General features: G+C 59.7%; 1 protein-coding gene across 1 annotated transcript; it reads right to left on the bottom strand.

The window, feature by feature from the left end:
• Window positions 1–312: 312 nt before the first annotated feature.
• On the bottom strand, window positions 313–10,666 carry BESB_060130 (uncharacterized protein; the record flags this gene model as incomplete). The annotated part of the gene is made up of 2 exons (XM_029364427.1): window positions 313–423; window positions 866–10,666. The coding sequence occupies 2 exons, from the start codon at window positions 10,664–10,666 to the stop codon at window positions 313–315; spliced, it is 9,912 nt and encodes a 3,303-aa protein (XP_029219135.1).
• Window positions 10,667–13,770: the final 3,104 nt, after the last annotated feature.

The following is a 13,770-nucleotide window of genomic DNA, read 5'->3' as shown; positions in this document are numbered from 1 at the left end:
TATTTGCGTCCGCAGGACATGACGCATCAGAATGGCGGAAACCGATACATCTCACGAGCACTACTTTCGAACGCAGAACGGAAGACCGAGATAACAGAAGTTCAACGAGAACGTGGAACGTACCGGAACACCACCACCGCCAAGAGTGTCAACAGGAAATAGACTGTGGAAAACCAGAGAAGGAATTCTTGCTCACGTAGCCGCACATCAGCGGGAACAGAAAAAAGGGAGGACATGCGTGACCTCGATCTCTCCAGGAAACCCGCCAACACATGATCAGCCGCTCTGTTATCCTGAAACCTCCTCTTTTCTCTAGCAAATCACGTGGACGACGTCGTCATCGTACAGAGCGGCAAAAATCTTCTTCTGGTGCGCCGGCGAAGAGCAGATCGTCCGGTGGTCCGCGTTGCCAACCTCGATCAGCTGTCAAAAACAAAAAAAACAGAACCAGCGTGCGCTCTAGATTCTCCACCGCCTCGAACACGGAACACTAAATAAGCAGATGCGTGTGGAACGAAGGGGAGCTCAAAGAGGATACATACACCTGCATATTTGCCGGAGAATAGAGACATGCCTCGAGACAACCAGAGATGCCCGGAAGAAACAGAGGTCGCTTCATTGGCTGGAGAAACAGACGATAGACACACGGGCTCCGGCTGGCGTTCGCCGCGAGTTTCTACTGCTTCGGAAACGGCTCGACGAAACAGAAAGGCGAAGGGCTAGGCTCGTATCTGAAGCGGCTACGCGAGACACACGCAGACACTACAAATTTCTATAGTTCCCCGAGATACCTCCACAGATTACGTGGCAGCGTAACACCGAAAGAAACGCAAAGAAGGAACCTCTCCGCAAAAGGCAGACCCACCTCTGCGTGCGGTCCAAAGGCGCAAAACGAACACAGCTTCTGGCCTGAGTGTCGTTGACCCCGCCCTCCCCCGCAGCTGCGCATCCCAAGCGTCTCACGGTACCGAGACCGCGGGGACGAGACTCTCTCTCGCGAGAGATTTCCTTCTTCAAAAACTTCCTCCGCCTTCTTGCCTTTTCTTCTCCCGCTCCCTGCGTCGCTGTCATCCGTCATCTCGCGCTTCTCGCCACCTATATCTGAGAGGGCCGCCTCCGGATGCCGCCTGCATGCGGCGCTAGACGCTTGGAAACTGGATTCACGCGCATACTGGTCATTTGACGAAGAGAGTTCTCCGTCATACATCCTATTGCATCTCGTCCCACATATTCTCGGAGCGAGACCCGCGACTCCTGGCGGTGGCTCCTGCTTCTTGTGAGAAGGAGATAACTCCTGAGGCACACGTTCGTCCGCTTCGTCCTCTTTTCCGCGCCCTTCTTCCTGGCCATTCGCCTCTCCTTCTCCTGCGGCTTGCGCACCTCCGCCGTCGCCCTCACCGCCACGCGTCCTCGCCCCACCTGACGGCGACGAGTCGGAGACGAGCGGTGGGCACACCAGGCAGGGAGACGGTGGCGCCGGCGACTGGGCGTCATTGTCAACCCTTTGCTCCTGTGCTTCGCCCTCCCACTCTGCGTCTCCACCGAGAGGCAAAGCAGCTTTTTGCGAGGCTTCGTCTGCAGAGATCTGATCGGAAGCCAAAAAGGAACTCAGACGAAGAATGGGGATTGGCTTCTCTTCTTCATACCCAGCGTGGAGGTCCTCCGGGTGTCCACGCCCGGACTCGTTGCTGCCAAAACCCTCGCCCTGGTCGCAATGGCGGGGAGAAGCGAAGGTACGAGACTCAACATTGGAGAGAAAGCCGGCACTTCTGCTCTGCGGCGTCCCCCCGGGTCCTGCCACGTCATTCGCGAGCTCCTTCGCAGTCTCCGTCTCGCCCGCCGCACCCGCTGCCACACCTGTCACCTGTCCCTGCTGCGACCGATCGCGTTCGGCTCTCAGTCTCCTCTGCTTTTCGCTCAGGGATAGAATCTCGAGGAGGTCTTTCTCGCTCCTGATCACTCCTATCTCTCCTCGTCGGGAATTCGCGGGGTCGCCGCCCGACATCTCGGAAGCCGCAAGAGAGATGCGCGGCGACCGCTGTCCACGTGTAATCACCGACATGTGCGCGTCATCTGCGCTGGATCTCGACCAGTGTGAGGAGGACGAATCGCGCCGATATCTGGCTCTGTTGCCGCAGCGAGTCGCCGTATCGTCGCTCCGCCCCCCTGAGAAATCATCGACGCGCGCGCCTCCTCGCACGGTCTGTCTCGACTTGTCCCCTCTCGTGGCGCGTTTCACTGTCGCAGCGTCTTCCTCCGCGCAGCGCTCGGCCTCGTGAAACACGCCTACGCTGCTCCCTGATCCGAACCTGACCGCAGTGTGGGAGTGAACGCACGACGAGCAGTTGAGAGCAGTGTCCGCGAGGGCGCGACCCATACCCAGGGGCACGATTCGATCTTCTCGGCCGTGGAAGATGTACAGACCGACACCCGCAAAGAGCTTGGGATTCGCGTCGAAGACGCGGCACAAGCTGCGCATGCAGGCGACATTGTCCCAGCGCGTGCACTCGTCTTGAATGTACGAGATAAACGCCTCAACCATGCCGCGCACCCCCCACGGCAAGTTCAGGTAATGCGCCGCACAGTCGGCCGTCGACGTGAACGGCGCCACAAGCACCAAGCGGCGGAACTCTGCAAACTCCGTAGGAAGACAGTACGCTTCATCCAGTTCGGAGGAAAATTCGTCGTCGTCGCTGTCCGCCTCGTCTTCTTCCTCCGACGACGCGCTCGAACACGAGTCAAACGCAGATGTCGCCAGCGAGCAGCTCGTCGATGACGGGGCAGTGTCTTCGTCGTCGCCGTACTGCAGCGAGGACGAGGAGGGGAACGGCGAACCCTGGCCAAAAGGAGACGACGCCGACGCCAGAGACGACGAAAGGCCTGACCATTTGCAGGGACTGCTGCCGCGACTGGAGGGGCCGGTTTTGCCGCTGCTACGCGCCGAAGACGCGCACGCTTCGAGACGCGAACGGGACGAAAGAAACGACTTCGGCTCAGACACAAACGGCATCTGCTCGCGCACTTCCCGCTTGCCGCTTTCCCTTTCGGCTTCCTTTACGTGCATCCGAGACGACACCGGCGGCGGCTCAGCCGGAGATTCCGTGAGCACCCCGCTCACGCCCCTAAGTGCTGTTGTGGCGTGTCCCTCGCGCGGTCCTGGCCTGTGTCCATATCGTCTGCTTGGGGACTCTGAGTCACTGTCAACGGCTCGTGTGTGCGACTCAACAGCGTGTTCAAGAACTGCGTGAAACAGCTCCGGAGCTTCTTGAGAAGGCAGCGAGTGACCCGAAGCAGGCCGAGCGGCAGACGACGGGCTCGGGGACGCAGCCACATGCGGCGGAGACGCTGGACAGCGAACTGAAGAAGAAAACGGATCGCACGCTGGAGAGACGGCAACAGAGATTGAACGAGAGGATGAAAGGGGGGCGAGGGAGCACTCCGCACTGGCAGAAGGAGCAGATGCGGTCACCACTTGCCGACGGACTCGTCGAGAGTCGTTCGCAGGGCCCAGCAACTCCTTAAATGATGCAATCGGCTTCAGATGACCGGCGACGGACGGCATGCTCAGCGTGCGAGTCAAATGTTGCCTCCGACCGGAGCTCCCAGGCGGAGGCGACGATGCCGAAGGAAACAAGGTGTGCAGCGTGATGGTCTCTGAAAAAGGTGAGGCCGGAAAAGAGCCCAGTTTCTGTTGGAGGGGAGACCCAAATCGTTCAGCCGCGCTTCCCCAAGCGTCACGGCGCGACTGAGCTGCCTCGATACCCCAAAGAGGCAAATCCTCTGGTCCCGCGGTCCTCGTTTGCAACTTGCCTGCGGTTCCCTCATCCAGTCCGGTGGAACAGAGGCCCTGATGCCCGGGGGATGTCTGTTCATGACTCGCCTGCGAGCCTACGGCGTCGTCGTGGGGCTGAGTCCTCCGTTGCACGGTCTCACGTCGAGCCTCTTCACCCTTTGCCGCTTCTTGCCGCCCCTCTGGGGCGCCCACTGACTCGTCCCTTGATCCACCTCCGAAGGATCGCCTTCGCGAAGTAACAGAGCTAGCAGCAGAGCGAAAGCCTGAAGTAGGCCTCGGCCCTTCTGAGGGCGAGCGAGTACCGTCCTGATCGGAGTCCGAAAAGGGCGAGGCGAGATGAAGGCCTTCCGCTCGGTGCGAATCTCCTCGTGCTCCCACCTCCATCCCTACATCAAGCAGATTTCGTCTCAGAGCTCGCTCGCTTGCTTTTTCTGGTCCCCCAAAATCTTCAGCGGCTGTGCGCGGGCCTCCAACGGCTTGCTCTGAGCAGACGACACGGAAGGAACGAGGGGAAGAAGGCGACGGCGACAGGGGAGAGGCCACGGAAGAAGGCGAGTCTGGGGGAACCGACGGCACAGATGACGGCAGACTACCGTCTAGTCCTCCTCCTCGGCACACCATCGCTTCCTCCCGGTGGCTGCTCTCTGCGAGCTCTCCTTCATCTTTTTCCTCCGCACGTGTGTCCCTTCTTTTCTCAGTGTCGTTTCCCTTCTCTTTCCTTGACCGGCGCCGGAGAAGAAGCTGCTGCAGGTGCGAAAACGAACCTCTGGTCTTTCCCGTTTCCCTCCGCTTATCTGTCGCCTCGCCAGCGCTCCTGTCCGCTGCATCTCCCTTCTCCTCTGTTGACGTCGCGCGACTCCTGTGAAGGTTGAGCGCGTTCCGTAGCCCGCGAGAGGAAGAAGCTGCAAAAAGCGCAGACGACGGCGGCACGGGCGGTCGCGGCTGTGAATTCTCTTTGGTAGTTCCGCACTCTGCATTCTCCACATAGCTCTTCGAAGACTGGTCCCACCCGGGCGGACTCTTCCCCACGCTGCCTGCTGCCTCCTCAGCAGATGCGTCAGAAAGACAAGTGGGCACGGGAGAGGCAGAAGACGTCGAGCTGGAGAGTCGACATGAGGCTGGAGACGACGCAGGTTCCGAGGCGAAAGAAGGAACGCGCGGCACCGATTCCTGAGCGGGATCCTGCGTTCGCGGGCAGACGCGAGAGGAGCTCGAAGTGCGGTCGGCAGTCTGTTGCGAAGCGTATTCGCCTTCCGATACCTCGACATCTACCGGTGCCCGCTGCTGCGTGATGCAGTACCCCGCACGCTCCCTCTCCGCGCTTCTGTGAGGGGCGAAGAACGGCGAACAAATCAGAACCTGATTCGCCCCCTCCTCCGCCACCCCATCGAGTCGCTTCCTCCGATCTGCATTTTCTTTTCTTGTCTCGCCCGTGTGCTCAGCCTGGTTGCCCTGGGGCTGGGCAGCTGCACCGCCTCGTTCCGCGCCCGCCCGCGGCACCTCGTCTCCCCTTCCTTCGTGCGTCGGGTCCCCAGTGGGTTTCGTGTCAGAGTCGCGCTTGCTGCGGCGTCTCTCGACTCTCTTTTCCCTGCGCTGCTTCTTCGACTGGGCCTCCTTTCTCTGCAGCAGCTGGCGACACACAACCTGGGCAGCGCGGAGCGCCACAGCGCAGCCGAGAGAGTATCCGAGCACCGAGATCTGGATCCGAACGTCTTCGCCTCTCTGTTTCTTGAGGTGATGGATTGCGACGTTCAGACTCCGCAGCGCGGCCGCGACGCACCCTGCTGGCGTTGGCGACCCCGTGCTGCCTCCGTAGCCAGGATAGTCAATCAGCACAAACGCTGCATTCATGTAGACCAGAATTGGGACCTCGACTTCCTTCACCGTCCACCAAGGCAGAGAGGTGCTCCCCGAACGAGCTGGAGGCACGAAAGAACCAGACGTCACGTACGGCGAAGGCGGGGAAGAAGAACGAGGCGCCGACGGAGGCGATGGAGGGGGATGGCAGTCTCCGGACGAAGACAGCGGAGGGGTCGAAGTCGGGGACGAGGCAAAGGAGCTCACATCGATGCGATTCGCGGCGGCTGCTGGGATGACTGGGCCACGCGAACTCGGCTGCGCCTGCTCCGCGTCTGCCCTCTGAGTTTTAGGGGTTGGCGTCCTTCTCTCACCGCTCTCGTCGTCTGACGCCTGCGCGGACGGTTCCACGCTGAACTCAGGAAAATCCCCAAGGCTGGAATCTGAGGAGTTCCGACTGTTCCGCGGCTCCTCAGCTTCTTTCCCTGCAAAACGCGGCGCGTGCTGAGGCGCGACAGAGGATGCAGCGGAGACTGGACGCGCCAGCGCGGGAGCCTGAGGCAATCGAACTGCGTGCTCATCCTTTTCTTTGCATGCTGGAACGGGATGCCGTGCAGAAGACGAAGACGAGACGTAGTATAGCTGCCCCTCGAGAATTCGGTTTTGAATCTGGGTTTCTTCCTCCTTCTTCTGTAGACTTCTCATTGCAGCAGCGGCGAGCCCAGCGAACTCCTCAGGCGTGCACTGACTCGCCCTTCGAAACCCCGTCCACGCGGTCACGTAGCGGCCTCCGTCTTGTTCTCCCCCTCCCCTGCGCATAAAATCGCCCTTCTCCAGGAGCGACATACTGGTTGCGCGACCTCCTGAGAGCCTCCTTTGGCGATGTGCGCCGTCCCGTGACGTTCTCCTAACTATCTCAACGGCATTCTCTCCACTGCGTTCCTCGAATTCATTAACTTCTGCAACGATCGAACGCCTCCACTTCCGCTCTGCGGCGGCAGCGGCCGCCGCTGCAGGAGCGAAGACCGAGTGCCTTCGGCGCTTCTCGGGGAAGCGTGCGCTCCCCGTCTTTTCATCCCTCCTCGTTTCTGTACTCATCATCTCCTTCGGTGCCCGTTCTGGTCCCAGCCTTCCAGCCTGCGAGGGCTGCTTTGCCGCGCTCTCGGCAGCTCCGCCTCCCTGCAGTCCGCCGGACGAGGCACCGCCAGCTCCGCCCTCCCCCTGGGCAGCAGGCGCCTCTGAGTCGCCCCAGCCCTCAAGGCGAGCGCCGCCCTCTCCGCCTGCGTGGCCCGGGCGGTCAGCTGCGCGCTCCTCCTCCCCGTCAGTTCCACTGCTGCTGCGGTTCAACTCCTCTTCGGCAGCCGTCGCTGCCGCAGCGGCCGCCGCAGCAGCCCCTGCGAGGGCGGTGTCGCGGTCGACTGTGGCAGCTTGCGCACTAAAGGCGGCGGCGACGGCGGCCGCTGCGGCTGCAGCGTCTGCAGCCCGTGAGTGGAGATTCTTCACCTTGACTGACAGGGAGTAGTGCAGGAACCGGCTGATGAAGGGCAGCCAGTCCAACGCCAGCATGTCTTTTCCTCCGCAGCACAGATAGAGATGCAGGACTTGGTAGGGAGCGGACGGAACGGGCAAAGCACGAGACGGAGAGGAGGCGGAAGATAATTGAGGCGCCGGCACAGGTGGATTGAGCTGAGGAGACGACGGAGAGTGAGGCACTCCACCAGGCGAGTGAAGCGAATGCAGGTGAGAAGCAGAATGCTGCTGGGACTCAAGCGAAGCAGCAAAGAGACGGCCACCGCGTAAACGAAGGTTGAGCGGGTTTGGAAGACGGTTGGAGGGCGATCCTGGGAGAGAGGGGACGACAAGCGACGGTGGCGGTGGGCAAAGCGGTCCACTGCCGCCGTGACGACTCTCATCCGCCCGCGGCGCCTGGGGAAGAAAAGGCGAGGCAAAAGGTGCTGGAGGGCCGACTGCGGGGCGGCCAACGCTTCTCTCCACCTCAGAAGCCGGTGCCGCCGACGAGGAACTCTCTCCAAACTTTGTCACCTTCGGCTCTTGGGCTGCGGCTGCGGCTCGACCTGTCGCATTCGTTGCACCCTGACTTACCGGATCGTGTTTGCAGTAGCTGCTCCCTCGCGCGGCAGTCTCCGCTACCCGGGTGTCGCCTGGATATGACACACCTGTTGCACCTCTACGCGAGGGAAGACTTTGAAAGGAAGTGCCTTTTTCAGTCAGCGGCGCGGCCACGTCGCCGAGAGACGCACGTCTGAGGTCCCCCGTTCGGCGCGCGCTGAGCTGGAACTCTGCCATCATCTCCTTCAACAGCGTCTTGTTGATGGTAAGCCGCCGAAAGGCGCGTAGCATAAAGCAGGGAATGAGGTAGGACAAGGAGACAAATGGAACCAGTTCATGCTCGTTCTTACCATCATTCTTTGACTTCTCACCCCTGCCGGCCTGCGCCGGATGGACTCGTGTTTCTTTTTGTCGGTTTCCCTCCTCTTCCCCCGCCCCCGTTCCGATCCATCCCTCATCCGAAGGGTGGAATGGCGTGAGGTCTCCAGCGGCTTCGCTCCCACCGCGTCTCTTGGCCGCCCTGCGCGAGACTAGAGGGAACTCCTCATCAGGCGCCGTTCGTACGAGGCACTCGAGTGGGTGAATCGTAGCCCAATGAGCCTCGAAGAGCGCCGTCATTTTGCCGTAGAAGGACAGATTCCGCACGTCGAGAGACTCGTACTGTCTCGTACTGTAACAGAGTCCTGCCTGCCACGAGGGCGCCGCGGCGGCCTTCTTCCTGAACGACGGGGTGGACACGCTCCCAACTCCTTCGTCCCCGAAGCCATGAAACCAACGCGAAAGATCCGCTTGGCCTTCCCACCAGGACTCATTCTCGGAGGCTGTAAACGGATGCCGCGGATCCGGCCCCAGACCAGCGCCGGGCCAAGCACCGCCGCTCGCCCCAGCCACCTCTGAACGCCCCTGCCCGCTCTCCGGCGCTCGTCCCATGCCTTCGCCCGCAGTCGACGCGCCCGAGGACGCGAATCCGTGGTTCGGAGGCAGACCCCACAACGGCCCGCCGTCTCCCCACGCATTAGATCCTCCTCCCCTGGCTGAGGGAGCGCCCGAGTTGCCAGGTCCCAAGTGCGAGGCCTGCTTCGCCTTTAAGATGGTCTCGAGAACGACGCGCACAGACGGCAGTCGCCGGGATGCGACAACAGGGCTCCTTGGAACGGGCATGCCCCGCTGCTGCGGACCACCGCCCGTGGAGGCCGCCGCCCCCGCTCCCTCCCTCGAGCCCGCAGCGCCTCCTGCGCGGCCTCCGTCGTCACGGCCAGAAGCACGCCCCGGCCCGCAGGTGCGAGACGACAGGGTCGGACTCTCGCCTGCCGCGGTGGCAGCGGCACCAGGCGCTGGAGGCAGACCGCGGTCGTCCTGTGCCAGGCGAGAGCTGGCACGAGCGCCTGAGGCGGGGTGGAGCGTGTCGCGAGAGGGGCAGGATCCCCCCCACTCATAGCCGTTGTCTCCTCGGAGTGACATCGTGAATCTCAGACTATTGAGAAGCATTGCGCGCGTCTCCTTCTGCCTCTGAAGCCGCCTCTTCTCTGCTTCGGCGCGCGCGCTCTTCGCCGCGACGCCACCGATTCCTTCGGCCCCGCGGCCTTGCGAGGAAGCCGTAGGAGAGGAACACACGGGGGATTCTGACGACGGAGAGAAGGACGCCGGGCGACATGAAGACGCCTCCGAAGACACAGACGCTAATCTGTCGCGCGAGACCCGAGACGTCAGCGCAGTAAGACGACTCGCACCCACTTCTCTCTCGCCGGCATCTGTCTCCGCGCACGTCTGTCCCCCTCCTTCATTTGAGGGCGACGGCGGCCACACTGTGACGGCTGACACCGCCTGCGCAGAAGAGACGAAGGAGCACTGCGTTAAGGTGGTGTCTGAATGCACGAAGGTTTCAAACGCCGTGGTCTGCGACTGAGGCGGAACTGGCCACGACTCCGAGTCGTGCGTTTCCAGAGGCTGCACCGAGACTGAGGCCCGCGACGCCCCCGAGAGGCCCGGCACAGGCGGAGGCTCGAGCGGCGCCACCGCCGTGATGGGCTGCAAAGAGGCGACTTGTGGTGGTAGGTCTGCGGCTGCATGCACATCGCCTCGTCGCTGCCCGTCATATCTCCGGAGCGCACTCTCTGATTCGCTGCGCCCGCTGGAAGCCGCGCTGCGGCCGGGTGAATCCACGGAGGCAGATTCCCCAGTGTCCCGCGCAGGCTGTTCCTTCCTCTCCTTCCCCTCCCCTTGTGCCTGCAGCGCATCTCCCACGCCCGTCTCTTCAGAGAAGTCACTCCATACGCTGCACGATGCAAAAGAGCTACCGGGAGACGATGGCGAGCTCCCCGCCTGATGCGTCGTCGCCCGTGTCCCGTCATGTGTCTTCCATTCATCTTTCTTCACATCATCAGAAATCGTTCGCTCCTCGCTCCTAAATCGATCACTGAGAGTCGCATCGTCAGGATTGCTGGTGGGAGAACCACTCACAGTGGAGCGGAGAGGCCGCTTGCCTGCCGTGACTTGCGCGTCTTGCACGATATTCGGCGAGCGATTCCAAACAGTGTCGCGACCCCCAGCTTCAGACCAAGCTGCCGCGCTAAGCGGTGCTCCGCGAATTTCTCGAATTGCACCAATCTGTCCCCCTCTGACTTTCCGGCAGCTCCCCGCCGCCCCCGCTTCGCCCTCAGGAGAATCCGCCCGTCTGTGGCTAGCGCTCAGCGCGTACTGCAGAGAAGGAGCATGGCTTCCAGCCGGATGGCAGGTATCCGGCAAGACAGGAGAGGAGAAAGGGGACGGCGGCACGCGTTCTGCTCCCGCACGTTCTGGGGCGTCGTTCTCTCTGTTTCCCGCCTGTGGCTGACGAGGAGAAGAGGCTGAAAAAACAAAGTCGTGGAGAATGCTTGTCTGTCCCCCGTCGATCAGTTCTCGCGATGAAGAAACACAAGGTCCCTCCGCAGCTTCTTCCCCCTCCCTGTTCTCCTTCCGCCTGTCACGGCCGAGCGAAATCTGCGCCCCGACTGAGATCCCCGGCATGGTAGTGTTATTTCAGTTTGACCAGAATACATGCGCGTGGACGGAGAACGGCACAACTCTCTGCTTACCCCTGTCAGCCGCGGCAAGCATCAGGCTTCCAAAAGAATTGATGACTGGGCACAACTGAAACAGTATTGGCATGCTCTTGCCTCTAGTGGCGAGGCACCACCCGTTCCCAAACGGCCTCACACTGCGCTGAAACCAGTTGCTTTCTTAGATGAAAGAGCCTGGCGGAGGCGTCAACTGGGGTCAAAAGCATATACCTACTCATATGAAGCCAAAACACTTCACAGACTTCAGGCCAGCAAAACGAGGAGGGAGGAAGGCAGTCCGAGGAACTGGAGCCACAGAAAAAACCTCAGACCTCCACCACCACAGGAGGCAAAGAAGACAACGAAGGTCAAGCAGCGGTAAAAACGAGGTGAAAAGCATTGGAAGGGACGCAGCCGGATGAAAGGGACCAGGAACTACTGCAGGACGGAAGATGGGAGCGATGCGGATAGAGACTTGAGTGGTTGGCCTCTGCAGCGGAGATCGTGGAGAGAAAAGCGCCGAATTGTGACCGGAGCAGAGGTGGACGAATACACGAAAGAACGTCTCATGGAAGGCGGCGATGGTGAATAGACTACTCGGACGCCCAAGAAGCAAATGATGTCAAATCACACTCGCGTCTGTCGGTGCCATCGAGGGACAAATTCTTCAGCTGTGACCGACGTATATGCTTCTACGGGATTCCCGATTCATCTTCGCCCTCCATCGCTTCATGAGCTTGCGTGGCTAGCATATTGTTATCCGGATAAATCGACGGCTCCTCCTCCGGCAACTGGCGGTTGAAAGTGTGAACGTTGCTCGCACAGTTCGCGCCTGACATCAACCACCCCATCCTGTCCCGTGAAAGAATTACTCCCAGTTAGAAAAGGCCAAGCGACGATGCTCAGTGTGTTGTCATTGAGATCATAAAGTGCCTCACTGACGCTACAAAGAATCAAATTGCTCTCTGCTGGTGCAACGGGGTATGGACGTGGACTTCCCGAGACGACAAGCGGGACAGGCATGTGGCCTTGTTTTGCAGAGACCCTGGCAACCTGGGTGCCCCCCGTGACTCTGCATTGCTGATGAAGACAACTACAGACACTCTCCTTCGCTCGCAGGCAGACAGAATGAAACGAAAGATCGGGTTGGAAAAACTGAATCTGCATAATAATTCAAGCAGCGCTTTTTCACGTCAGTATGCAGTACACCACCGTGCCGCGTTCCTCGGCAGTTGCCGTTGGTTCGATGGGATGAAGAGACGCCTACCACACACACGAGTCTCCGAATTCCATCCACATGACGCCTCGAAACGGGGAAAACAAGGAAACACCTGCTGTTATCGCTGTTTACAGCGGATAAGACCATGGAATTTGTCAACACATTGAGCCAGGATCCTCCCGCGACTCTGGACTCAGGCCACCTCCATGAATACAGCTGCCCAGCTTGCTTCGCGGTAGCGCCGATTCACAGTTACCCGGTGACCCGTCCGCCAAGCCTGGAGGCGCCAAGTGACTTAGTACAGCAGTTCGAGTTCGCCGAAAATGAGGTGGAAAATACGCCAAGGAAAGATGGCGACACAGTGCATTCGACGGAAATAATCGACATAGCATTAGAACGCGTGAAGGAGCGAGGATGTGGGAAAGACAAACTCGCCAGGCATTCTCTGGCAGGTGGAAGGGAAGGGCGACGAGGCAACATCGAGGTCACTGCTCTTCGAGCTGGTGCACGTACTCGAGCGCGAAAGACATGCAATCGGGACGGACTCGTTCGCCGGCCTATTTGTCATCAAAAGAAGCCTGGTATCTCTTTTTATCACTAGCTGCCGTGTAGCCTACTTCCCCGTGGAGTCGTTAAGAGCCTGCAGAGCCGACAAGATGGGTGCCAGCCCAGCGCTCCTCCCAACCTACAAACAACTGAGTCTTGAGACGCAGACCCTGCTAAAGTCTCCGGACAGAAAAGAGTCTCTCTAGCCCGTGTGAAAATACATAGTGCAGATAGATGAGAAAAAGTCGTAATGTGTCGCAACTGAATCTGCGAGAACTGACGGACGTGACCAGCAATACGTAATACCACACGCACCTGCACAGCAAACGGTCATGGACGCGATGTCATTCTGTGTACTTGAAAATATGGAAATCATAGCAGAGCGACGTACACACTTTGCTTGGCACCGAATGAAGTGTGCATTATTTTAGCAACAGCACCCGCTCTCCAGAGCCGTTTCTGCAGACCACAGAGACGCTGTACTGCCAGGAGAGGGGACTAGAGCGGTATGCAGCAATGGGAGCCGCCGCTACAGCGCGCTTCGTGGACGGGTGTGAGCGGCAGCTGTCATCAAAACGCCACAAGCACAGAAACTATGACTGAATGGGTGTGGCAGGTAGAAAGCAAGCAAAGGAAGACGCTCAGAAGACAGGACCAGTACGTCCCTTGTGGTGTACTTCTATTCCTCCTTGTGCGTTCCCGTGCCTTGAACAAGCGTTGCTTTCATAGTGGCCACAGGCTCTAGGTATGGTAGACAGTCACGCTCTTGCCTGAGAAGATGCATTCAACAGGTGGTCCGGGAAACGGTGGCATTACTGCGGAAGGCCGAATGGAGCTGAGGCTGCTTACTCTCCCCTGAAAGTATCGAAAGGCACCACCGTACTCGTTTGTTGTTGTCCACTCGTTCGCCCCTGGATGAGTAACGAGTAACAGCAATTTCGGTTTGATATGCATTAGTGTAGAATAGGCAGAATGCAATGACCCGCACTGAATCCACGCAAGCAGTTGCAAAACGGAGATAGTGCGCAGGCCTGCAGCTGCCGTGAAAATGTCGAGCCAGCGCTGACGGTCATCCTTGTCACCGTTACTCAGAGATCAGTCGCCGACAACAAAGAGCTTCAGAATTGCTTTGCTCCACGTAGTTGGTTCCTTCGTATCCCTCATCAGTACTGAGGTTACGGGCCAGCAAAACCAAACCTACGTGAGGCTAGTTGTTTTTGTTACAGTGCGACTATAATCTGTTTATATTCTCTTGAGAACATATGGTTTCCGTTATTCGTGAGCCAGCGCTTACTCGTGATCCCATT

The sequence above is a fragment of the Besnoitia besnoiti genome, chromosome V (genome assembly GCF_002563875.1).
Source record: "Besnoitia besnoiti strain Bb-Ger1 chromosome V, whole genome shotgun sequence".
NCBI lineage: Eukaryota > Apicomplexa > Conoidasida > Eucoccidiorida > Sarcocystidae > Besnoitia > Besnoitia besnoiti.
Note: the sequence above shows the minus strand (reverse complement) of the source record. Positions and strands in the feature narration are given on the sequence as shown.